Source organism: Vanellus vanellus (assembly GCF_965231255.1).
Source record: "Vanellus vanellus genome assembly, chromosome: Z".
NCBI classification, from domain to species: Eukaryota; Metazoa; Chordata; class Aves; order Charadriiformes; family Charadriidae; genus Vanellus; species Vanellus vanellus.
Window position 1 is genome coordinate 71,108,144 of NC_138908.1, and position 27,678 is coordinate 71,135,821.

Sequence of the window (27,678 nt, forward strand, 5' to 3'; positions counted from 1 at the left end):
ACATATCTTCTTCTTTTTTTTTTTTCTTAATTTAATTTAAGCTGGCAGTAGTAAGAATTACTTACTTATAGCATCCCAACTTAAGTGCTGAAAAAAACTCCCCCAAATACTGAGGGCAGAAAGAATGTATGTTCGGCCTGATTTTAAGTACTATGGGGCAAACAGTATAGAACACAAAATACAGGAATTGTAAGTCTTCTCAGTGGTTGGTGAGTCATAAAACCTCTGCTGGTGTCACCCACAGAGTTCGGAATCTTGCATGAAAAATAAGCATTTAAACAGAGCAGCTTTTAAAAATGGGATAAAAATGAAAGTGCCAGCGCCAGGAATGCAGAAGTAGGGGAACAGTTTAAAAGGATGAAAAGAGAAAGGAACAAGGAAGCAGAAAAGCAAAGGACAGAACACCATGGTCAGAGGATCAAGGAAAAGAGGAATAATTATAGGGAACAGGAAGTAATTGAGAAAGCAAGTAGAGGAGTACAGGGAATGTCTCAGGCGGTGAAAGGCGCCAACAACAACAAAAAAATAAGGGTGTCTTTGGATCAATACAGAAGAAACTGGGCTTACCTGTGTGAGCTGGAAGGTGTGTGACGGCATCATCCAGGGGAGGAGAACGTGAAAGAAACTGAGATGCGGGAAAAGGGAAGGGAGCTTGGCAGAGTGCCCCTTCTGTCAGCAAGAAAAGGGGATGGGAGCCCTGGATTCTGTGTCTGTGTTTTGTGTACATTTTCCACCTGAAGTGCACCCACACACGAGTGAACGAGGAGGCAGCTTTTCCTGCTAAGAACCTGAAAATCAGGAATCAGGCCAAAAAAAAGAATTAAAAGGCAGGGAAAAAAGCCAGTGCTTATTTTTCTTTTCTTTGTCTGTCTCATGATGCTTGAGCTGTAGGATTTGGCGATATTACTGAAGAAATGCAAATCGTATAATGTTTCTTAAAACCATTGGTATCCACCTAATTCACATTTCATTCTCATTTGTGTTGACATTTTGCGTACTTCCATTCTGCCTAAGAGTGAGCATTTTAAGTTTAAGCAGTATTTATGTGTCTGTGCGTTGAGAAAGAAAATAAACATACAGTTTCCCATGTTCTTTTCAACAAGGCCCACAATATAAAAAGCCCCGAGCAAGGAACTCTGTATGTTTAATAGCAGCTTAATCCTCTCTCACAAAGTGTTTTAGAAGGAGGCAAATAGAGATAATTTAACAAATTCTACATGTGTTCAGGACCCGGCTAGCTAGAATGAACCAGAGAAGAAAGGCTTTGTGAGATCATTGTAATTTTGCTCCACCCAGGCAAAGAAGAGGGCCTGAGGGTACCAGGCTGCTGCTCTGCACAAGGCTGGGACATGTTGCGGTGGCATTCTGCAGTACCGTGGCTAACCTGAGTGGCACAGAGATATCTTCCAGCTGGTTAGGATGCTGGAAACTGTTTTGGATGACCCTTCATCTGCACTCCTGCGTTGTTTCTTAGCCAGACTCAGTATTCGAGATGGGGAGCTTGAAGGGCTACGCTGCTGTCCTGGGTGAATGGTTTCTGATCAATAAGTTAATTCTTTCACAATGGGTCTGGGTGTCTCAGCCTGGCATACCTCCAGACCTACATGTAAGGGTTTAATTCTGGCAAAAGCCGTAGACCTGACTCAAAACCCATGCCAACAAACTTGCTGTTGACATGGGAGTTGGGAGACAGCGAATGATGTAAGTGGAGTTAATAATGTAGACCATTCAATTCTAGAATTTGTCCACAGTTTTTATTAAGTTTCAGGATATAATCTAAACTATTATTCAAATTAAATTTTAATCATTATTCCCTATCTGGCCCCTTTTCATTGCTGTAAACATGGTATATTTAATATATACATTTTGAATGCTAATACTTTTTAAACACAAGGTGTTTTCTCTCTTTGTGTTTAATCCCGAGTAGAGGCAAAGGAAGAGAAAATAGTGAGAGTCTTAATCAAAGAAAGTAATAAAAATTTAGCTTTGGTGGTTTGGGTGTATATCCAGGATTAATGGATACGTGCCATAAATTGTGCTCTGTTCATGCCTTCCTTTCATATATTAAAAATGGGGATAAAATGTTTTCCTGTGTCAGAAGATAAATCCATTACTATTCATGGGAATCTGAGATATCATTGTGATGAATGCCATGAGAAACTAATAATTCTGGGTGCATCATAGGCTTGGGAAGACTTGCACTAAATAAAGGAGTGGCCAGAAACTGAATGAGCAGGGCTGAACAACTGCCTTTTCTGTTAACTCTCATCCACCCATGCACTAAATGAGGCGGGGATCCTGTGGACAAAAATACCGAGCCAACATGTAATTATAGACTGCGCACAAGGTTATAGACCCATCTGCACAAGGAGGCAGAACTGAGTCTGTGCAACGACAAACTCATTTCTTGGACCTCCTAGCATTTGAGTGCTTCACTCCATAGTGAAGCTACATGTAAAAGCCTTTCCATGTAGGACGGTCTGGGGCTGCTCTACAGAAGTCATCAGGGTGTCCTTTTACAGGTCTATTAGTTTCCTCAGAAGTTGTCTTATTTCACATAAAATACACACACACACACGTGTGCGCATGCATGTGCATACACACACACACACACACACACACACCCCCCCGGTATCTGTGATGAGGTAACGTAGTGGTAAGGGGTCATCTAATTCACACAGCGAATCTAGGTTCCTTCACTGACTTTCCTTCCCCTTACTAAAGCACAGATCTTCATAGTCGAGGTGGATTGTGCAACAGGATCGCACATAGAGAGGGGTTTTGTTAACACCAGGGGAGGAGTAGCCAAGGGATCTGCAGTTATGTGGATCGAGAATATAAACCTCTTACGCAGGAATGCACAGGAGATCAGCTGCATTCCTGCCATCCAGAGCCTGCGGTAACAGCAGAGAAATGCTCTCAAGCTCCTGAATTAGAGCAGTCTTTTTTGCCCTCCCAGTTTTGATTTTGCTTAGTCTGTTTACTGGGACACCGCAGAGGTACAACACAGATGGAAACCAGCTCTATTTACCTTAACTGGGGTGTTCATGCTGAAGTCTAATTTTATGTCAATATTTTGATGTTTTCACTGCTGAAAGTTTTAGCAGACACAGCCAAATACTCCAGGATTATAGACTGAGTTTGAAGAGGGAAAAATATAAAGAGAAAGAACAGCTTTCCTTTTCTTTCTTTATGACTTTTAAAAGATAATAGAATAAATTACAGGTGAGAAACCCTTAAAATACAGTCTCTATTAAACTGCCTAAGTATAGATTTTCCTGTCTGGAAGATTTTCTGCTTACATTTCACTTTCTGGATAGTAATTACTGACAAACAAATGCCATATTGTAGTTGTGCTGCCTTTGCAGCAATAATAAAGGTGATTTTCACTCTGTCAGCTGCTCAGTGATAATTTTCAGAACTTATTGTACTGTTGTTCTACTTTGGCAGAAGATGGTGCAACCACATTTCTTGTCAGAAAGCATACTTTTATTCAGAAGAAGGAAAAAAAATGCATCCAGTGAACAGTATTGGCAAAATAATGAAAAGAAAAAATACACAATACCAGTAATTTTTCAGAGTGTGGTCCCTTATAAATACATTTCAACACCCTGTAACAATCACATTATATTTAATCTGTGCAAACAATGCACAGATTTTTAGCTTAAAGTATCCTGTGATTATTTCTTTTGGTGATTTGATGTATCATAAGACCAATTCAGTCAGTATAATCATTAAGGAAACACAGTACCTACAACACATCAAGGCTAAGAACATGAAAAAGCTATTCAAAATATATGACCGAAAAATCTCACACAGAATAAAATCCACTTATTTTTCAGGGGCACAAAAGAGGTTTGTGTTCTTTAATCCACGTTACACTATATTGAAAAGGAAAGTTCCTTTGTTGGTCTTTCTGCAACACATGAAGTTCTACAATCAGTTAAAACTAAAACAAGACCGGGCATATATGTTAGAAGTTAACACAAACTCTTTTTGACATAATTACCTGTGTAAAGCATAAAACTATTTATCCTATTGGTAGCTGACAAGTCGTTGTGTATTTCTAAGTCTCTGCATTCCCTCTTAGTTCTTTGGCATACTGCTAATTTGTTGCAGATACTTTCTTGAATGCCCCTGAAAAATAAATAAACCACCACCGGTGACTTAGCCAAATAGCCAGACACATTCATTGTACTTAACATACAAGGTCATGTTTTAAATTTGGGAGCTGGTGCTGATGTCTACACATAAAATTGGTATTTGTATGCCTGGATGCTGGTTGAAGAGAAATACAGAACAGGAAACTCAAGTTTGCATATAGCTTTTCAGTGTATTATCAGTGATTTTAAATACAGTATAAAATAGCTTATAGGCTATTATCTCTACAGTTAATTTTATGTTTGATATCCCCATAGCATTATACCTCCTTAGAGATATACTGTATTTTGAACCATCAATAAAAGGCGCTTGTGTAAGATGAAATCTCAGCTCCACTGAAGGTAAGACCATACATACCTCACTGACTTCAACAGAGCAAAATTTTTTTCATGTTTATGAGCTAAACTTGCTAGCTTGCTGCGTCTCACTGGTTTTCACAGTGTACCTTACTTCCCTTGAGGATTATAGGGAACTTGATTATCAAGAGAAGTTGCTTACACTGATCCAGCTGCATTGGTTGTTACAGTTTTTCGATTGTCTTGCACTACAGCAAAAGCATCACATGTTACTGATACACGTTCCATATTCCCCACAAGCTCACCCTCTCTATTGGGAGTTCACTGTAAACACCTTTTGATTTCTGGTGAGTTCTGATATATAAGTGCAAAGTGATATTTATTGTTTTGATTTATCCATTCATTTTACTTTGATTTGCTACGTGCTTGTTCAGAGAACAGAATTACCGAAGATCTTCAGAAATAAATGTTTCTACAACGGATAAGCCTGGAAACGTTTGATTTCTATACTCTCATTTAGCCAAGTCTAGTGTAAAGTATAGTACTTAGAAGAAAAAGATATCTATATATACGTATTTAGCCTAGAAGTTATTTCCAACCAGTTTATCATTGTTTTACAGGTCCATTTTAATGCCTAAATTACTATAGTGGCAATAACAATGTATCTTCAAGCTAAACAGAAATTAAATCTTAACCTACATGTTCTGAATATATTTTCAGCAACACTATGCTATAAAGTAGACTCTTCTATGGTTTATATCTCAGAGTGCTGTATGTAAGGCATATAACATTACTATTTTAATATTAGTCAAAAAGTACCTACAAAACGGTCAATAAATTTTAGAGAATGCTATTCCATCATTAGTACAACATAGAAAAAGAAACTTCAGCAGTAATGGTACATGGCTGTACATGTCAGTGTAGCTAACGCTATTGCAGTTGGAATGGCAGGTCAGCAATGTATTGTCTTCTTAGATGCCCACTTTTGATTTCCTGTTTTCACAACAGGATGTTATCACCAAAGGAAGCATTTCTTTCAGGAAACTGTCCTCCCCAGAGTGGCAGTCTCTGGTGTTTAATAGACCAGAGCCAGGGTAAAACTTGTTCCCAGAGTATGTTGTCCTCTGTATCCATAGACCTGCACTGGCCTCTTTGGGTATAGCTAATTGAAGAGCTGTTTTTACATGAACTGTCACAAATATGGAAAGGAAGTGGAAAATAGTAACCTTAACTTTAGCTCATATTCCCTGAATTTTAATTGCTCTGATAAATGGCAATACAAATGTCATACAAAGCAAGGGATGACAAAACCCTGAAATCCTAAAAAAGATTAATTGTACATTTATAAAAGCGTAACCATTTAACTTGTGATCAGCTTTAGTGACTTCTCTTGCTTTCACAATTAGGAAGCCCAAAATAGATTTTGGTCTTCAATGAAGCTCGTACTTGCATAGAATTCTGCATCAGTTGTTATCATAGATGCAATCTGAAATGGAAAATAAAATGCAAGAATATTATTATTGTGTAGTACTTCTACTCTAGGATAAAGTTATTTGGTGTAATTTAATATAGTTACTGTATTGTTTGAAATGTTCAACATACCATCACCAATATCATCGTAAATCTCGCCATCACTGTAAGTTAAAAAAAGAAAAACAACATATTTAAAAATTGAGACATCAGACATATTACTATTTGCATGCAGATACCAAATAGTGTAGCAGTATAGGGCAGACATGCTATCAAGGAATTCAATTGCTAATTAGGAAAGTGCAACCTTTGTGGTAACAGAACAGTGTTGAACAAGATAGTTAAAGGATTTTCAGTGAAGGGTAGAGCTGGATACATGAAAGGCATGATTTATTAAAAGGTTGGGGTTTTTAATTAAGTTTTTAAGTAACTATTTAACAAACTCATAGAGATATTTCCATAAAAATGAAATACTGATTTTTTTAAATGAAAACTGGAAAAGATGAATAAAAAAAATCAGTATGCCCTTGAAATTCTCATTTGTTTCTGTGCTTGGCAATGCCATAAAGGTTTTGGAGGGGCAGCTTTTTGATAATGAATTTAGGTAATATCTATAAATGATACATGCTCATGAATAGGAATTTTCAAAATATGTCACTTAGATATGTGAACAAAACCATGGAAACCAATAAGGATATTTCTATGTATAAGTTAAATGTGTGTGTAAGTGTTTGCAGGCCTCAATTCTAAAAGTGACATCCGATTTGATATTTAAATGTTTAACATAAAGCCCATTGAAGGAAGTGGAAAGGCTTTGTCTGACGTGAGTTTTGGATTAGAACTTAAATGCTGAACTCCATGCAATGGCTCTGCGCAACACAGAGCCAAATCTGCTCAATCCCAATAAGACCAAAATAAAAATAAACTTAAAAATTGGTCCATTTTAGTTAAACATTTGAAAATGGCATCAATACACTTAATCAAGATTAATGTGCAGTTGAGTAATAGATTTTAGTACCAGTAATGCTTAATTTATGTAATTTTTCACGGTTTAAGCCAAAGTTTATTGTTAAGCAATGAGGACTGGGGCCCTGGAAAATTTCCAGCATGGATGTATATGACTAATTCTTAAGAAATCTAAACTCCATAAAGATAACTTAATTTGCAGGACTAGAATCACATACTAAAATAATTACATTTCACTTTTATTTAACAAACATTTTAGAACAAAATTGAGTGTTATAACAAATTTTTCAAAAAGATAATTTTGTACTTACTTCATAACTAAATTGCTTCTCAGAACATAGCCATCTGTAAAATTGAAATATATATGTATTTAAGTTAAATTTAAGTATTCATGTTATTTCTTCTGTTGCTAGCACTAATGAAATGCAGTTTTTCTCTTTTAGGTATTTCAGACAGAAAGACATAATAGATGGGGGGGTGGTTAGCAGATCGAGAGAGGTCTTCCTTCCCCTCTACTCTGCCCTGGTGAGACCGCATCTGGAATATTGTGTCCAGTTCTGGGCCCCTCAGTTCAAGAAGGACAGAGAGCTGCTGGAGAGAGTCCAGCGTAGGGCAACTAAGATGATTAAGGGAGTGGAGCATCTCCCTTATGAGGAAAGACTGAGGGAGCTGGGTCTCTTTAGTTTGGAGAAGAGGAGACTGAGGGGTGATCTTATTAGCGTTTATAAATATATAAAGGGGGAATGTCATGAGGATGGAGCCAGGCTCTTCTCAGTAGCGACCAGTGATAGGACAAGGGGTAATGGATTCAAGCTGGAACACAAGAGGTTCCACTTAAATTTGAGAAGAAACTTCTTCTCAGTGAGGGTGACAGAGCACTGGAACAGGCTGCCCAGGGAGGTTGTGGAGTCTCCTTCTCTGGAGACATTCAAAACTCGCCTGGACGCCTTCCTGTGCAACCTCATCTAGGTGTTCCTGCTCCGACAGGGGGATTGGACTAGATGATCTTTTGAGGTCCCTTCCAATCCCTAGCATACTGTGATACTGTGATACTGTGATAACAAAGTACAATAGATATGCAGTAAAGAAAAATTTTGTTATGTCCAATTTTAGTTTTAATTATTCTTGTCTACTTGTTTAGTATAATGTGGTGCCTTAGATAGGGAATCAGAATACCATAGTAGCTCCAAGACCAGTTAGATGGCTACTGTGCCATGTACTTTCCACATTCATAAAATGTCATTTCTCTTGTTTCGTTGCAATAGTTTCCATTGTGTACAGAACTAGTGCTGAAAGGAGAAAACACTAATACAGGTTATGCAAGATTAGGTTTTCATCTTGTGTTTTAGTTTCCTGGTTGCATGAGAGTGGCGTAAAACAATAGGTATTAACACAAAATATGTTACAGTTCACAAACTATACCACAGAAATGTGGTATAGTAATAACCACATAATAATATTTATAATAATAAATAATAGAAATATGTATAGTTTCCTACAAGGACAAAAATGTCTTTCAAGATGTACACCAATACACCAATTAATTATCATTCATTGTAACGGTTTAAAAATTTTTAACTGTATCATATTGATACGAACTGTTTATCTAGATAATGGAAATACCTTAGAAAAGCTACTCACTAAAGAATTGTTCTATTACTCTGTCACATTATCATAGAATAATAGAATGGTTTAGGTTGGAAGGGACATTTAAAGATCATCTAATTCCACCCCCCCTGCCATGGGCAGGGACACCTCCCACTAGAGCAGGTTGCTCAAAGCCCCATCCCGCCTGGCCTTGAACACCTCCAGGGATGGGGCATCCACAACTTCCCTGGGCAACTTCTTCCAGTGTCTCACCACCCTCAGAGAGAAAAATTTCTTCCTAATAGCTATTCTAAATCTACCCTCTGCCAGTTTGAAGCCATTACTCCTCGTCCTATCACTGCACGCCCTTGTAAAAAGTCCCTCTCCGGCTTTCTTCTAGGTGCCCTTCAGATACTGGAAACTAATGAAATTAGATAAAACTATACATATTCTTCTTCAGTATATTTAATCTCCTGAAAAAATTATTTGCTTTGGTAAAAGATATCTACTGAAATACTTGTCAATTAGAGTAACATACACAAGCAAAGAGAAAGCCATAATGATAGCTACATATTTGTAGGTAAGCATGAGTATGTTCGTACAAAATCAGGACAGTTCTAAAGGAGAAATGTGATCTTGTGTTATATTTGAAATTACTATATAGATTTTCTTCTTTTATTCATTGAGAGGCTTCAACGGTCACATTAAAATTATAGTGTATTAGTAATTCATACACAATTCATAGGTTTTATAATAAATTTATTAGCTTGACTGGTACAGTTCCTTGAATTCTTTGAGCTGCTACTGCTCCGTGAACTTAGAGGTACCATTATACAGTACAGAAAGTATCAGTTTTCTGCTCATATTTCTGGTGGCGATCCTTCCGGTCGGTCTAGCTGAATCTCCAGATCTTACTGTTTACCTTAAGAAATTATTTCCTCCTTTGCATAAATTTTTCTTTTCTGATACTCCAGACATGAAAGTATCTTTTGTTTTTTAAAATGCACAGTTATGTCCATCTAAAGAATCTCATATTTTGTATTAATCCTTTGTTACATCCAAGCCCTAATTTTATTGTAACTTAAATTGTCCTTTTCAAAATCTGTTACTTTACTGGTAGGGGAACCTTCCCTTGTAAATTGGCATCAAACACAATGAACTAGTACTGTTTCAAAAAACTGCTGAATTATCACAGTTTTCAACTGATATATAAAAATGTCTTATGATTCCTACGTGGAACACTGGAAAAAGTACCTGACGAGTAATATCCAAATAGTAATACATAACTAATTCTTATCCACAGCTTTTCTTCATAAAGAAAAAAATTGCATAATTCATTTTAACTTTGTGTATTTCCATCTTAAAATAGGTAGATATCAGATATTGCTATAAATATAAAATGTAAATAATTTTTTTCCCCAGAATATGCTGAATTAATTGCTATAGATAAAGTAGATGAGCAATTTGCTCTGTGAAGGCCATAATATATTAAAAATACTGCATTTTTAAAGAAAAATTCTGTATTGTGCTAGAACTGAAGGTTGTATGAAAAAAACATTAATTTAATGTGATAACATTTTATTTGACACTAATCTCCTTTACTTTCTGTTTAAGACTTAACGGTTATATGAATGAAAAAATAGTTCTATGCATTTAATATTTGATTGCAGCTAGGTAAGATAAAATTTGCTTCCTTTGCCAGTATTTATATCTTCAGGCTCATGAAGATTTGATACTTACATAAATCCTATTACAATTTTTGCCCACTAAAAATGTTAAACTGCAGGTAATCTTCAATAGTCAAAGAACCCAATGCTGCAGATTTTCAGTCACCTGCATATTCTTTCAGGCTGATTGCAAGTCGGTACATGTAGGGAAAGCTCTATCTATTCAGGATATTCTTAGCCTGGTTGTCTTTCCTCAGATTTTATTGTCTGGGATAAAGGCATGGACATCGATTTTTTTTTTTTTTTAAATACCATCTTTTTAAAATGCTCTTTAAGCAGAGTTCAATAATTTCCAGGACTCCTGAAGTCTCCCTGGTAGTCATTTAAAATCGTTTGACTAATCTAATTTTCTCCGTTTCTTGTTTTAATTTCCTCAAGTGAAATACATGAAAGCAAAATTTCTTCACTTAGTGTCATGGTGTATAAACACAGTGTGCTTGCAAGCCAGATGTGCATGTGCCTGTCCTTCCCCCGCTGCAAAATATAATCTAGGTTCTTCTGATGGTTGCTAGCCCCTAAGTATGTGGGAGATCCAGCCGCTGCTGATCTCACACTCCATCAAACTTACTAACCCAAAACTACACATCTAAAGTTTCAGTTTCTAAGTAATCTATTCATATTAATGTGGCTTCCACAATAGGGACCAATGCAGCAGGTCAGCACACTCCATCTTGATTACTTAGCACCACTGAAAGCTATGACGCATCAGGCCAGCTACTCTCTGACAGTGTGAAGGGATGTTGGAGAGGATACAACTTACATTTTTAGGCATTAAAGTCCATATATATCCTAATGTTTAAGCAAAATCTATGAAAGTAAATTGAAGTTTTTTGTGTATTTCAAAAGGCACATGGGTCAGACCAAAGCAACAGTAAGAAGGAATTTGAGAAGGTAAATGAGAATCAGTTCCTTGATTCACTTTTGAAATTTCAAATCATTTCATAACATTTAAAATAGGTGATAGCAGAATACATTCCTAAGATCACCAGCCCTTGCTTAAAAAGGTGAGAAGACATTATTATATAACTTGCAGTTTTGTTTAACTGCTGGTACAGGCATGAAGGTATGGAAGTGCTTCATAAGTTAACAATCAAATGGAAGAATTCACGTACAAGAAAGTAACAAAACTATCTTTAATTGTTGATTTTCAGTCTATCTAGCCTTTGAAAGGTAAAAGCATAACTTCAAGATAATGAGGAACTAGAGCCACTAGACAGCCAAAACTGTCATGCACTTAAATAAAGTAAGATTCAAACTGCACTAATTACTGTGAAAATTGACAGAGAGTTTCAGGGAGGATATTTTTATTTGTTTTGCTCGTTTATGCATAGCAAAAAAGTAGCTCCTGTCACTATTTGAAAGGCTTTGAAGACTGTGTGAGAAAAACAGCCAACTTGAACTACTTTCTATTTTGTTGTTGGCTTGATTCAAAAAATGCAGCATTGAAAGCTGCTTTTAGGAAAGTGGAAGCACTAGCGCGATCCATATTTTGAAAAACATGTGTGTTGTTATGCAAGAAATTCTTCCTCACCCTGCAGGCCTGCCAGGAAGAAGGCTACACTCCAGACTGTAACAGTTGAATACAGAGGGGAAAAAAACAGAAGGAAAGTTACTGAATGCCCTTCAGAGGTTTATGGCATTGGACCGTCTTCTACATAGGTCAGAGGTAAAAAGTAAAGGTGAGTGGCAGGATGCTGCTACTTTGAATGTAGTCTGTTCCTACATAAAGTGAATTTTCATTAGGAGATCTGAGAAGTATTATAACTGAAGCACATTAAGAAATCAAAATCAAAAGTAGATGGTCCAGACTTCTCCAAAAATGCAAAAACTTCTGCCAATGCACACCCTGGACAAGGGTTTCAGAGAAACACTGAAAGGCCTCACGCAGTTCCCAAAACCAAGTAGGCATGCCAATGAGGTCATATGCCTTGGATCAGCTGTGGGCTGGGGGGAAGACTCCTAAGCCATTTCCGCACCAGCCTGTTGAAAAGATTAAACTCCATCTCTGGCAATCCAAAGTAAGAATATTGTTATTGATTTTCCCTTGGTTGCAATCAATAGGCAACTACTTCCCAGAGGTGCAGCAAGGGTTTTACTTTTACTAGATTCTGTGGGGTATTACAGCTATACTCTTTTTGGCAAGTAGAGGGAGACAAGCAATAAAAACATCTAATATTAGTTGATGCAAATCAAGATTTACATAAATAAGTTGTCCTTTTTATCACATTTGGTGTCTCCAGTCTATTGGAGTTTTATTTTTTTAAGGCAAGCTGATCTTAAAACACAATAATAACAACAATCGACCTCTTGTTGACCAGCAGGCAAGGAAAAAGACAAGTATTAGGCTCTGCTTTAATATGACAGAGAGGAGGGTTTTTTACATGTCCTAACTCAATCATTCTCTGGCAATTTTATTTGTACTACAGCTTTTTAATAAAACTTACATTTTCCTTCTTCATTCCTGCACAGGACCTTGGTATCATCTGTACTTTCTATAATTTCAAGTGACTCCCCTGGTTTAACTTGTAAATCTTTAGGTCCCCATCTTCTCTGGGGTAAATCCTGGACTGTGGTGGTAGAGTAAAGAACTTTAATTTCACCTTCAAACTGCAAAAATAAAATAAGGAGATGCTGATTAAGAGCCATCAATGTAAAGCTTATGATCATGCAGTTTTTAGACCAATATATTCCCATTTATGACTAAATTTTAGAAAATCAGGCAAATAATTGTTTATGCTATATAGCATGTGCCCATGCTTGCCATTTGGACTTACAAATGCTCAAATCACAAGTAGTAATACTTTACCTTTCAGAGGCAAAAGAATGTATTATTTACAAATTAGGGGATACAAATTAGAGGACAAAATACAGATACTTTAATCTTTATATTTTATGTGAAAAAACTTACTTTGAACTTTTTTCTGAACTCTTTCTCTTCTCTTTCCATCTTTTTAAGCTTTTGTGCATCTTTTTCATCTGATTTATGTTTTCCAAGGCTTGCTGATTTTGATGAACTAAAACAAGAGATAAAACAGAAAAAAAATGATCAAAACAAAATTAGCAACACATCTGAGATATTGACAACCTTTCTGATAATTTTAGTGGAAATGCATTTGCCTTCATGTGTCTTCAGTATGTTTTTGTTTCTCTAAAAAAATAATATGGTTAACACAATAGAGATTTGATTTCAAAAGAAATAAAATGTTGTGGTTGTCTTTCCTACTTTTCTCTTTTAATGAATTCTGATGTTAATATATCTATCATGTAAGTGAATATGGAAAATTGTATGAAGTATCTAGCTGTTACAGCAATGAACACCAAAAATAGGTTAGGTAAATAATGCCCACCACTTTAGAATTTCTATGCAAGGAGCATTTTTTGTGAAGTAGGCTGAATAACACATGGCAGTAGGCTGAATAACACATGTCCCACTGTGGAGGCAGCTGGAACATCTCAGCCTGTCATATGGCAGCTGTGTTAGTCCTATGTTCCCATAGAAGACCTTGCTACCCCAGGTAATCTGCATTACATGACCCATTTCAAGTTCTGTTGTTTTTTTCCACATTCCACATCCACATTGTTGACTGGGTGCCAATAAGCATGGAAGGCTTTCCTGATGCTGTACCTGGGAATTTAAAGTCTGACTACTTTTTGATCCTTTCTGATCTCTGTAGGAGTTGTGGATGACAGTTTCACTGATGATTAATGGGTGTGTGTGAACTAAACTAGATTTAGGTTAAGAGTGCCACGTGTTTTCCTTTGCATACACAGTTCAAAGTGCTCTCTCTGTTTTAATGCCTCCAGACTAGATTACTGTAGTGTATTCTGTAGTTCCACCTGAGTGGAGTTAGTGACAACAGAATGTGACAAGTTGCAGTCATCTTCACATATGTATCTGTGCTAATTACACATCTGTGCTACAGAGATGGCCATAACTTCCTGGTCCAGGGATAAAAGTTTTCCAAGTTGAACTTTACACCTGCAGATGTGTTTCATACTTATAACACAGGGCACTATCTCCGTTCCTCTTAAAATACTACAGCACCTGGGATCAAGTACTTATCCTAACAGGCCCCAAATTTTGATAGGAAGAGGACTGCATGCAGGGAATCTGCAATGAAGTACCTTTAGGTCATGCATTCATTTCTACCTCTTGTCCATCAGGGACTAAATTTGTTGAAATTCAAAGCATGGTCATTTAGTCTATAGTCTGATTATTACTTCAATATGAAATGGAGGCAGGGACCATTCAACTGCCATTGTCAACAGTGGCGTTAGGAGAATTACAAAACCTGACAACACCAAATAATGCATATATTAGTAGCAATCTGCCTCTAGTAAATACTTTGAAAATGTTTCACAGTGTATGACTGATTTCTAATCAGGGGAATAATTCCTATTTTCACTTGCTTGAGTTCAGGCGGTGGACCAGGGAAGTCTGAAGAATCTACGTCATCATAAACATCATTGTCTCCACAATCTGAAACGATAGTGTTTAAAAGAATAGAAAATTATTATGCGATCCTTGAGTAGTAAATACATTGTGTTACAATCTCTGGTTGTGTAGCTAAATTGGCAAGAAACTGTGGCAAGTACTGTAGCCATCTATCCTCTATAGTAACTGTGCGTTCTCAGTTTTGCACAATGTACTGTACAAAACAAACACCAGCCAACCTTTTCAGAATAAGACTCTTTATTAATAATAATAGGCATTCACTGATATTTTAATCTTCTTAAGCTGAAGGAAGTTTTAGCACATGTTGGCTAATGCAATAGCCTTTAATCTTAATTTTAATTAGTCCATTTCCCACTGCGTTGCATCAAAGTATGTTTTGGGGGTTTGATGTTAATGTACACTCAGGCACTTCTGTAGCACTTTGGTCAATGCAACATTGCTTAGAAGTGGATGTGAATCACTTGTACGTTAGTTTTTAGGCCATCTTGCAATGCCAAAGCATTGAAAAGAATTCTTACCCCAAGAACATACTTTGAATCGCATTCAGCATATTTGTAGAGAGGAAACAATTGTTCAACTGATCAAATCAATGGCTAGAAAAATCACAGTAGGAGATAAAAGGTTTAGAGGTGAGTTCAGGCAACAACCCCAAAAATTGTAAGAACTCGCCTTTTATTCCATGGAAAAGTATTTATGAGTATATGTTATCTTACAAAGACATTGCAAGTGATAAAAATAACAACAAGCATCTCTCTTTGCTTTTGAAGTCTTGCATTAAGTGTTTCTGTGCAAGTGTATCTGTTCACACTTAATGCCCAATAAAATGAACTAGTGGAAATCTCACATAGAAAAATCATGACTTCTTTTAAAATACATTAAATTGTTTCCTAGAGAGCTTGCTATGTATTTGTATCTCCTTGTCTTTAGCCAAATCAGTGACAATATTTGAAATTTGTTTGCTGGAACTGGGTAAGCAATGGGAAATCCTGTTTCCTTCCTTGGATGTATCTTTGTGACTAGCATGATACAGAGTAATGTATACAGAAAAAAGGATCAGGAATCAATATGGAGACCGAACAATAGGCTATTAATTACCTTTTCCAAACTGCTTTGTTGAAGGAGACATGCTGAAAAAAAAGATGTCTATTAATTATTTATATCACATTAAAAAGCTTTTGCATCATTTAAATCATTTAGAAAACTTGCAACACAAGGGCTCCAAGTAATCTTCAGACATTTTGAAGCTCCACTGACACCAGCAATATTCATGGACTAAATGTATTTTTACCACCAAATAAAGTAAGCTGGTTCAGAACTAAATGAGAGAAATGGTGGTAAAAACACCAGTTACTGATCTAACCTCTAGGCAAGATGGGTAGAAGACGGTCTTTGGATTTTTCTGTTTGGCATATTATTCCTAAAATTTGAATTAATGAGACTAGATTTACCAGTTTACCTCAGATACGTTGTACTGATGAGCAAAGTACATTTTAACTGAGGATACAGCAAACTTACATCACCAGAGTGGCACAAAGATGATGGATTATTTTGGGGATCTTCACACACAAAAAGTTTTGGTATGTTTTAATTACCAGACTTGTGCAACAAATACAGCTTGTTAAGAGATTAATTTTCTTATGCAGATGAAAAGAAAGGAGGTCAGTGTTTTTGCAGAAAAGTATCATTCTGAGCTGCAATTTGATGCATGATTCATTAGACTGCTGTAAGAACATGTTAGTAGCATATGATCAATCCTTTGTTAGAATTAGTTAATGTGCACTGTGATTTCCTGGGAGAGTCTTACAACAAATCTCCATTATCTTCTGCCCCATTGACTTTGGTTGTTTTTTCTCGTACACTTTTCTTTTTGCCATCTTTGACCTTTAACCTCTTCAAGATTCCCCAGGACCAGATACCATTCTTATCTTCATCCTGTGATACAGACCTTTGGAGTATGCATGCAATTATCACAATGTAAAATGTAACATTCTTTATAAAGGTCCAGTTTAAATTCTCCATTGATGCATATAATTCTCATTAATGCCAACAATGTATATACAACAAGGTGAGGACACTTACCTAAAAGCTAAACACAAAATGCGAATCTAGAAATATGTATGTAAGTTCATCTGTAGATATTGAGATATATTTGTAGGTATAGATATTAATCTAGTGGCTTATTGTTTTCATGTTGTTACTCAGCAAGCTAACATTTTAGTTTGTTGCTTTCACTTCAGAGCTAGTCTGTCTAGCTGGGGATTTGGGGGTTTTCATGATTGCAGCTGCTTTTGCTGACATATCAAAATTAATTACAGAACAGGACTTCTCCAAAAGACCAAAGAAGCGTTTTTTTTAGATTCATGAATCCATCCTGATGTAAACCCACTTGCTGATCATCCTAATACATGCTAATTATTGCACCTCATTCAAAAATAGTAAAAACTGAAATGAAAACACTTTGTTAAAGAAGCAAATTATTTAAATGATATAAAAACATACCTAGTTGCAGCATCTTCATCATCAATCCCATCATAAATTTCTTGATCAGAAGGAGGAGGTGGGAACATCTCTTTAAGAGATCAAACAGTGAATTAATGCATTTATATTTAATGCTGCTGAACAAGGTATTCATTACTGGCCTCTTAAGTATGTCATATGTGTGTGCAGTTTGTGCAATATCCTTGCAAATGGAATCTTTTCTGTAAACCAGCACAGCCTATTTATTAAAACAGTGATTAAGACTAATCCCAGTTTGGTATATGATCCACAGCATTTAAATGTGGCACTGCCAATCACAAGACCATGAACACTGAAAACAAATGCATTTACACTGTATTCCATGAAATTCTAAATGTCTGATTTTGGCCCAGTCATTATGACTGATGACTTAAATTTTTGTGTGTGATTCAAGTGATCACTGAAGATGTCAGACCAACACACTCAGCAGTTACATCTTGTGTTCATCCACAGAAGTCAGAGCCAATGCAATGTAAGCTTCCCATTTTGGTCTCAGTTCTGACCTTTGAGCCCCACCTCTTTCAGTGCAGGGTTAGCTCAGTTTCCATGTCCAATTCTAGCCACTGGTCAGAGTAATCACTGCAATCTGTACGTAGCTGGCAGCAGCTTCATTCAGCACTGCCAGGGGATGCTTCTGCCATGACTAGTATCTAAACTCTAAGCTGAGAAGATGAGCTGTTCTCTTGTGATCAACAGAGAATGCTACATAAATATATGTACTACCAAAGGGGAAACTGGGTTTGAATGTGTGTTCTTGACAGTGTGAAATTGCTGCAGTCATGCTGGTTAGGACTCCAGAGTATTGCTGAAACTGAAGTTCCCCTTGACTCTGTCAGCAAAATGCAGCTTTAATAGGTAGTATTACTGGCTATTTCAGAACTGGGTATCTTCTGCACTAAAGCTCTTGGTCATGTTAATATTTTGCCAGTTAGGTCTGTGCTGTTTTGTGGGATGATTTACCTTCACACAAAATAAATTAAAGTTTTGACATCTTCTGGCATGCTTCCGATACACAGTAGCTGAAGACAAAACAAAACTTTTTTCTTGCCCAAGTTCCCATAGGTGGAAAGAAAGTTAATTTGGCCCATATACCTCCTTGATTGTTACCCGTTAGCTAAACACTTAGCATGCTTATGGATAATTACTGCATTATTTGGAAGCTGCAGAGGTCTGGATCTGAAGGTAAGCATGACACAGAAACAACTTTCCCAAAAACTGTATGTAGAACTTACTTCCAGCTCCACTGTGACCACCACTCTGACTGGAAAAGCAAACGAGAGACGTTTTAGAGAAAAACAGTCATCCTTTGGAAAAAGAAAACACCCTGATCACCCATCACTTTTGTAGTTTTTAGTTCTAAACCTTTGGCTTTGACACTCATCTACATTGCCAGCTGACCACTACAAATTCTGCACTGGAATCTCAGGCAGTGAATTGTGTGTTCTATACAGACAACAACTAAATGTGCCAGTTCTTTCTTTCTCTCTTTTTTCACCACACTCACACCAATTTCTTACACTGAAATAGTAGTTGCATTCTCACAGATGCTAAAGAAAATGTGTCATGTAATTAATAAGTGAACTCGCTCTTAGATGAGGAGAGATTAATTTTTAGTAGATTCAGATTAGTAAAGCAGGAACAAATACTTTCAGATATTTTAAAATATCATTTACAGTAATTCAAAGGGTTTTAAGAGAGTTATCAATACCATTTTTAGTTAATGTAAAAATAAAAGGACAGTATTTTATAAGTAAAGCTCTGAAGCAAATTCTCTATTTGCATAAATCAATGCAGATATTTCAAGCCAAGGAAGGTGCACATTTTCATGCAAGCCCAACATTCAACCTAATTGTTAGTAATTGTTAGCAACTGTTAGGAATTTCCAATAAAGCGTCATTTTCAAGGAAATGCACATTGATGTCTACAGCTACAATGATTTACTACATCTAGAATATATTTTATATTCCTGTTGATATCTTTAAACCAAAGTACAAAATATGACTTAGGAACATAGGATAATTCACATTGGAAGGGATCTCAGAAGGTCATGTAGTCAATAAAATGATGTCAATAAAAATATAACCTTACTGAACATTAGAGAGTGCATCCACACCACTTACATTCATCCCTTATGAGGGGATTTCCTTGAGATGAAATGGTAAACAAATTAATTTATTGCTCAACTAGCTTTCATTGGGTGATGCTTTAAACCTCTAACCGCATGTTTCTAGTATTTCAAAGATTCCATATTAGCTCAGTGTTCCAATGGTAATTGAAAAAAACCCAGATAGGTTCACAGTAACAGAGATTATTTCCAGGTCAGAGCTTTACTTAAACTTCTACATCAAAACAAGGTATTTGTTAAACTCCTGTGCCAAAAAATCCTGAAATACCACAGCCTTAGTCACTTATTAATTTTGGAATATTAACAATACTACCAATAATGAGATAATACTATTTGGTCAAGAGGCTTTTTTTTTTTTTTAGTGTGGCATTCTTACAGAGGTTTCAAAACGTGTTGATGTATGTTAGACCTTCCAACAATTCATGCTCATGAACTGAACCGAATGCTATTATTCACTAGAGAAGATAAAAATGTCAAAATACAGCTTAAAGGATTCCATGAATCTGAGACATTCATTCATTGTTCCAAGTTCCTTACATTGTTGTTTTACTATGCAACACTGTATTATTGTCTGCTTTTGAATTCAATAAATTTTCTAAATTCTTTGCATTGAGGTCAGTAATTGTAATGCTTGCCATATTGAAAGGGATTGCCCAAAGATACCGCTGCAATGAAGTACCTCACTCTCAGATTACCTAAAACCTATAGCAACTAAAGCAGCTCTTCTGGCTGGGTTATGATGCTATCAGACCAATGTGCAGAGAGGAAAACTGATACTGAGCAACCTGGGAAAATATCAGATGCAATACTATATTGGTTGCTTAAAGAATGCCAGCCTGAAGGCAGATCTTTCCAAGTGCCGTTTCTGGAGCTCATGGGCACGTTCTAGCAGCTGAGGATCAGCTGCAGCCAGCAGCCAGCTGGCTGTGGTCCCTTTATTCCAGCCAGGCCTCTAAGTTGAGGTTCTGGGAAGCAGTAAAAGCAGGCGTAATGGCTGAGTGTTTCAAGATGGTTGTCCTACACATTGAAATCCTCCACACCCATATGCAGATCTCTTATCTGAATCCCTGGGTATGTGTTTCTGCGCATCAGGACAGGTAATGGAGAATGAGCACTGGTTTGTTGCATCACATGACAGAAGCAGACTTTTATGTGAGGTCAGGTAATGGAGCTACCACCATCATATTGGATCATGTGGTAGCCTTGACCCTTGTCACAAGAGTACTAGGATATTTCTCTAACAGCAAGTTTGATATGCTGCTGGAGATGGCGCTTCTCTAGCTGCAGATATATTTGACATGAAAAATACGGCATATAGAAGTAGAGAGTCTGCAACACAGCACCACATCACAAATGCATGTGAGATTGTGTCATAGCAGCGAAGCTTCTCATGAAGTCAAAAAAGTATAGGTCATGGGAAGTTACAGGCCTTATTTTCAGGACTAAACACGTGAGCCACACTGTCTTCTGAAGAGCCATCCTAGTCATGCTTCTAAAGACCCTTCTCTTTAAAAGGAAAGAGGTAGTAAGATTCATAATTTGAGAGCAATGGGGGTGGTATGGAGTTCCCCAGTGCTGTGTTTCCACCGCTTTTAGAGTCTTTTGTTCTTGCACATTAGGAAAAGCAGTATCTGACTTCAAAAGATAGAACAAGGAAAGAGAGGGAGGGAACTGCACTTCCTGCAGGTGATTTTTAATCCTGCATGTTTTGCTTTTTATTCTCTTTTGGAATGCAATGCTGTAGGTCCTAGTCCTCTTCCAATAGCATGGATTCCTCCTGAGTATGGGTGCTTACAGATGTTGGATTCTAGAATACATTCTTGTTCCTCTGACTATTTCAGTTTGAATAGCTCAGTTACATGTTTCTGATGTAACTGGCTGTTCTTTTGTGACAAAGAGTCTGCTTTGTTGTTGTAAAAATTCCTCTGTCTATGCTGACTTGAGTGAATCATTCACCCCTTTTAGTGTGTTCCTTATACGTACCTGCTAATACTGTCCTGCTCTCCAACATCATCATACACTTCTTGGTCACTCTCTGGATTTTTCACAGCAGCTCTGGTAGATGGCTGTTGCTTTCTTCTTAAAGAATCATAATCAATCTCCACGATTGTTGTTTTAATGTATCCATCTAAATGAATCAAACCATGCAATTAGGCAGAGATATTTTGAAAGCTCATGGTAAAGGGATGAGTTTAACAGAAGGTTCAGAACAAGTGATTGAATTGTTTCATATGATCTTTGAACACATTCAAACAAATGCCTCATTCCAATCACCCTCAGCTTGAGTCTCCATCTGTCTACACAAATACAAATCTCAGATTTGTCTCAGATCTCTGCCCAAACCCTTCTCAGCTGGTGTCATGTTAACTTCACCTTTATTTGTTTCTCTACTACAGCGGAAGAATTTTCTGTACAGACTCCAGGAATCATGGGGCAAGCTCACTTTCTCAACTAACCTTGGGACCACTGCAGTCTTGTGGCATATTTTAGGGCAGTCATAGAATCATAGAATCGTCTAGGTTGGAAGGGGCCTTTAAGATCATCGAGTCCAACCATTAACCTAACACTGCCAAAACCACCACTAAACCATGTCCATAAGTACCACATCTACCCGTCTTCTAATTATCTCCAGGGATGACGATTCAACCACTTCCCCGGGCACCCTGTTCCAATGCTTAACAACCCTTTCTGTGACTAATATCCATCCTAAACCTCCCCTGGTGCGACTTGAGACCGTTTCTTCTTGTCCTGTCACTTGTTACTTGGGAAAAGAGACTGACCCCCACCTCGTTACAAGCTCCTTTCAGGTAGTTGTAGAGAGTGATAAGGTCTCCCCTCAGCCTCCTTTTCTCCAGGCTAAACAACCCCAGTTCCCTCAGTTGGTCCTCATAAGACTTGTTCTCCAGACCCCTCACCAGCTTTGTTGCCCTTCTCTGGACACGCTCCAGCACCTCAATGTCTTCTTGTAGTGAGGGGCCCAAAACTGAACACAGGATTCGAGGTACAGCCTCACCAGTGCTGAGTACAGGGGGTCAATCACTTCCTGAGTCCTGCTGCCTACACTATTCCTGATACAGGCCAGGATGCTGTTGGCCTTCTTGGCCACCTGGGCACACTGCCAGCTCATATTCAGCCGGCTGTTGACCAACACCTCTAGGTCCTTTTCTGCCAGGCAGCTTTCCAGCCACTCTTTCCCAGACCTGTAGTGCTGCATGAGGTTGTTGTGACCCAGGTGCAGGACCTGGCACTTGGCCTTGTGGAACCTCATACAATTGGCCTTGGCCCATTGATCCAGCCTGTCCAGATCCCTCTGTAGAACCTTCCTACCCTCAAGCAGATCAAGACTCCTGCCCAACTTGGTGTCATCTACAAACTTACTGAGGGTGCACTCAATCCGCTTGTCCAGATCATTGATAAAGATGTTAAACAGAATCAGCCCCAACACTGAACCCCAGGGCACACCACTTGTGACCAGCCAGCAACTGGATTTAACTCCATTCACTACGACTCTTTGGGCCCAGCCATCCAGCCAGTATTTTACCCAGCAAAGAGTACACTCATTCAAGCCATGAGCAGCCAGTTTCTCCATGAGGATGCTGTGGGAAACCCTGTCAAAGGCTTTACTAAAGTCCAGGTAAACAACATCCACAACCTTTCCCTCATCCACTAAGTGGATCACCTTGTCATGGAAGGAGATCAGGTTAGTCAAGCAGGACCTGCCCTTTAATAAACCCATGATGACTGGCCCTGATCACCTGGTTGTCCTGTATGTGCTGCGTGATGGCACTCAAGATGACCTGCTCCATAACCTTCCTAGGTGCTGAAGTCAGACTCACAGCCCTGTAGTTCCCTGGATTTTCCTTCCAGCCCTTCCTGTGGCATCACCTTTGCTAACCTCCAGTCAACTAAAACCTCCCTGGTGAGCCAGGACTGCTGATAAATGGTGGAAAGTGGCTTGGTAAGCACATCTGCCACCTCCCTCAGTACCCTTGGGTGGATTCCACCCGGCCCCATAGACTTGTGTGTGTCTAAGTGGTGTAGCAAGTCATTAACCATTTCCCATTGGAATATGGGGGCTTTGTTCTGCTCCCCATCCCTGTCTTCCAGATCAGGGGCTGGGTACACCGAGAACAACTGGTTTTACTATTAAAGACTGAGGCAAAGATGACATTAAGTATCTCAGCCTTTTCCTCATCCTTGGTCACTATGTTTGCCCCTGTCTAATAAAGGACAGAGAATATCCTTAGTCCTCCTTTTATTGCTAATATATTTATAGAAACATTTTTTTTTGTCTTTAACAGCAGAAGCTAGATTAAGTTATAGGTTGGCTTTGGCCCTTCTACATAGCCTCACAACATCTCTGTAGTCCTCATGAGTGGCCTGCCCTTACTTCCAAAGACCATAAACTCTCCTTTTTTCCCTGAGATGCTACCATAGCGGTCTGTTTAGACATGCCAGTCTTTTTCCCCAATGGCTTGTTTTTTGGCACATGGGGACAGCCTGCTCCTGCGTCTTTAAGACTTCCTTCCTGAAGAACGTCCAGACTTTCTGGACTCCTTTGCCTTTCAGGATGGCCTCCAAAGGGACTCTACCAGGCTCCTAAACAGGCCAAAGTCTGCTGTCCAGAAGTCCACGGTGGCAGTTCTTCTGACTCCCCACCTTGCTTCTCTAAGAATCAAAAACTCTGTCATTTCATGATCGTTATGCCCAAGATGACCTCCAACTGTTACATCCCCCATAGTCCTTCTCTGTTCACAAACAACAGGTCCAGCAGGGCTCCTTCCATAGTTGGCTCCATCACCTGCTGTGTCAGGAAGTTATCCTCAACACACTCCAGGAACCTCCTAGACTTCTCCCTCTCAGCTGTATTTTATTTCCAGCAGACATCTGGTAAGTTGAAGTACTCCACGAGAACAAGGGCTAGCAATTATGAGACTTCTCCCAGCTGCTTACAGAACATGTTATCAGTCTCTTCATTCTGGTTGGGTGGTCTGTGACAGACTCCCCCCATGATAGCTGCCTTGTTGTCTGTCTTTCCCCCTGATTCTTACCAATAAAACTCAACCCTATTGTCAATAACCCTTGCTTCTTTGCTGCCACATGGATCTCCCATCTTCTGCTTTCACTGAGGCAGCAGATCGAAGGACCTCACTAGCATACAGTCCTACAAACATTGGGACACTACCCCCAGGCTTATCTCTAGCAAGCCTGGTTTCATCCCTTTCTCCCTTCAAATCTAGTTTAAAGCTCTTTAAATGAGCCCTGCAAAATCCTGCGCAAAGATCCTTCATGTCCATGACATTAAGATTCTGACAGGTCATTAGGAGGGAGAGACACTTTGTTTGCAGTGATTTTTCTACGGGTTGGTAGACATGCTGCAGCTTCATTGCTATCCTCTTGTCCTGGGTCTTTGTAAAAAAGATCTGGTGATACCCCTGGGTGCAATGGCTCGGGACAAACTTACAGCAGAGCAGCTGGCCTGAGATTGGGAACTCTGTCTCTGCTGAGGGGAATTTTAGACAGGTGTACTGCCTGTACAGAAGACAGACTGAATGGATTTTCTCGGAGTTGAAAAATACTCATGCATTTCTTGAAAATAGAAAATCCCCCACTCCACTGCTTCTGAGTGAATCCAGTTTTTAGTGTCCTTCCCCTCAAATCTGTAACGTATTGATAATTTTCATTTATTTGACCTTTACTGGCCTCTGCACATTGAAGGCTGAAGCGTTGGTGAAACAAATTGGGCTGTACTGTTGACACTTTTCAGTGAGAAGCCTTGTAGAGCTTGCAGTTTTGCTGAGGCAAGAATCAGTTTATGAAAAGTAAATTAATTAAAGGTAAGTTAATTAATCAACTGCATATGCTCAAGAAAACGCCCTTCTCCCAGCCCTCACCAAGATTTGTTTTCCTAAGTACAAAATGATCCATGCAAAAGACTTATTTACAAAACTTTAAAGTATCACAGAAAAGCTGATATTGGAACTTACCTATTGAGATCATCTTGGCCAAGTAGGGACCACTACAGCAGGTTGCCCAGCACCATGTGCCATCGGGTTTCGAAGACCTCCATGGATGGAGATTCCACCACCTCTTTGGGCAACCTGTTCCCTTGCTTGATTACCCTCACAGTAAAGAAGTGTTTCCTAATGTTCAGACAGAATTTCATGTGTTTCAGTCTGTGCCTATTGCCTCTTGCTCTGTCACTGGGCACCACTGGAAAGACCCTGGCTCCATCTTCTTTACACCCTCCCATCTGAGCCGTCCCTTCACCAGGCTGAACAGTCCCAGCTCTCTCAGCCTCTCTGTACGAGACACAATCCAGTTCCTAAATGCCTTTTTACCTCCAGTACTACAAAGTGCTCAGCTGGTATTGTCCGGTTCTACATGTGTGAACTGTCTTACTGAATTTATTGTTGTTTTAGTCTCCTTAAAAATCAAGCAAGTGCTTGTAATAATTTTCATTGATTTTATGGATCAGTCTTTTAATGTTTTTGCTGTAACCCAGGAGCCAGATTATCAACCCCTTACCGTACTTATAGATCCACTCGTGATATTTATACAATTGGAGAAACATCTTGGATTGTAGGCAAAATAAAATCTAGAAATCAGTTAGAAACTTTCCATAGCTATAGGAACAGGCAAACTCTTGAAACAGGACCTTATATTCTCTGCTTCTATTTTAGGAACACCGATGTTCCTTTTAATACAGAGACATGAAAAAATGTGATCCTTGTTACTTGCACAGAGCCAATTTCTGATGCTATTTGGAGACTGACATGGAATTACCTCTCAATAGGTCTATGACAATGCTGACATATTGTTCCAAACTTATTCTAGTGCCTGTAGATGTTACATTATGTTGTACAATAACTTCCTACTATGAACTAAGCCTTGCATGCCTGCTAAGCATGGGAGGGTGAGTTGTGGTAATTATTTACTTTGGTGGCCAATGACTCAGCCTTGGTAAGGCTACTGCTTGGTGTAATGCTCACATGTTTGCTGTCATACAGTGAAAACATTGAGGAGCACAGTGAAGAAACAGAACTCACAACATCCTTTTATCCTGCCCAGCCACTTTCCTTCTGGGTTGTCTGTGAGGCGAATAATTTCAATCTCATCTCCCTGTTTGACAGTCAGCTCATTCTTCCCTCCCTTGTGGTCAACACAAGCTCGTGCCTGATGAAGGACTTGGATGGGTCCCGTTAGCTGCAGAGAAGACACAACAAAAGAAATTACATATGTGCAAAAATGAAGTTCTTTCCCAAACATTCAGACAAAAGAGAAAATAACTGTAATGATGACTACTCGTTTCGTTGACATTTAAAATAATCCAGGCAAACAAACAGAAAGGCATTACTCCTGTCCCCAACTACCCACTTTAAATTAATAATCAGGAATGAAAAGAGAGGGCAACGGCATAACAGTAAAGCAGTTGAAGAAGTGACTGGCAAAATCACAGAAATACAAAGACTAAAACCAACAGGCTAACCTATGGAGCCTTTCACAGGTTCACAAAACAGACATATGTTTAATTGCAGTGGGCAGCTCCACGTAGTTCCAGCAGAACTACTCATATGAGTAAATGTTCATTAACATAAGTACATAGTGTTATGTGTTTACAATTCTACTCTATAAATGATCCTACAAGTACTCAGAAGAAAGTGTTTATTGTGTTTATCACAGTGTTTGCTGGAATTCAGGATTCTCTTTGTGAGATCTTTAGTATATGTTACGGAGAAACCACTTTGAATTTAAGTATCTTTGGCTTTACGATATACATGATCTTTCAGAGGCATGTGACTGTGACTACAAGAATATCTATCCTGTATAGGGGTTGAAGAAATGAGAAAGAAAATATGCAATAAAATATATTTGTTTGCATTTAAGAATAACAACATACTTTAATGGCCACAAGAGAGCAGTCTTCAGTCTGAAAGCATTCAGTAGACTAATGCCTATCCTTCACAGGAGTGGTCTGAAAAATAGACTTGGGGCCTGACAAATGCCAGCTAACCCAGTATTGTTAACTATTAGTATTTTCCTTTAATATTTGCTTCTCAATTCATGTCATTCTCTCCACAGCAGACCAAGGCCATGGTGTGAGAGAATCACCATGCCTTTACTGTGTACAGAGAATAATAGGAAGAAAAACAAAGCCGCTTACTATGTACAATGATGCTGAAAGAGGCACAGTGGGCCATTGTGAACAGGCATTAGTTAACAGAAAATGGCTGGCAGATTTGTAAACTGTGATAGCATGCTCACCACCAGCTATATAAAAAAGATACAAATCAGAAAGAACTCTCTCATCGTTTAGCCTGTAGGCTTTGACAGTGACTGTAGCTCTCCTACATGTGCCCAGTTCCCTTCCTC

The 27,678-nt window shown here is 38.4% G+C and overlaps 1 protein-coding gene and 1 long non-coding RNA gene across 4 annotated transcripts in view; one reads left to right on the top strand and one right to left on the bottom strand.

Moving 5' to 3' along the window:
• Positions 1-4,045: 4,045 nt before the first annotated feature.
• Positions 4,046-27,678, bottom strand: part of FYB1 (FYN binding protein 1) — a 53,222-nt gene continuing 29,589 nt past the window's right edge. Inside the window, exons 8-20 of one of the 3 annotated variants that reach the window (XM_082497558.1) lie at positions 26,355-26,511; positions 21,289-21,433; positions 18,413-18,441; positions 17,163-17,232; positions 16,468-16,608; positions 15,759-15,790; positions 14,618-14,687; positions 13,116-13,221; positions 12,652-12,814; positions 7,205-7,238; positions 6,060-6,091; positions 5,904-5,943; positions 4,046-4,137 (exon numbers count right to left, since the gene is read on the bottom strand). In XM_082497558.1, the coding sequence (XP_082353684.1) occupies positions 5,921-5,943; positions 6,060-6,091; positions 7,205-7,238; positions 12,652-12,814; positions 13,116-13,221; positions 14,618-14,687; positions 15,759-15,790; positions 16,468-16,608; positions 17,163-17,232; positions 18,413-18,441; positions 21,289-21,433; positions 26,355-26,511 (1,002 nt within the window). In that variant the 3' untranslated portion in view covers positions 4,046-4,137; positions 5,904-5,920. Of the gene's footprint in view, positions 4,138-5,903; positions 5,944-6,059; positions 6,092-7,204; positions 7,239-12,651; positions 12,815-13,115; positions 13,222-14,617; positions 14,694-15,758; positions 15,791-16,467; positions 16,609-17,162; positions 17,233-18,412; positions 18,442-21,288; positions 21,434-26,354; positions 26,512-27,678 lie in introns of all 3 variants that reach the window. The other 2 variants (XM_082497560.1, XM_082497559.1) reach the window with 2 other exon arrangements.
• On the top strand, positions 4,104-13,208 carry LOC309682852. The gene is made up of 3 exons (XR_014270164.1): positions 4,104-4,502; positions 11,746-11,886; positions 13,164-13,208. It is a non-coding gene; the product is annotated as an uncharacterized lncRNA (long non-coding RNA).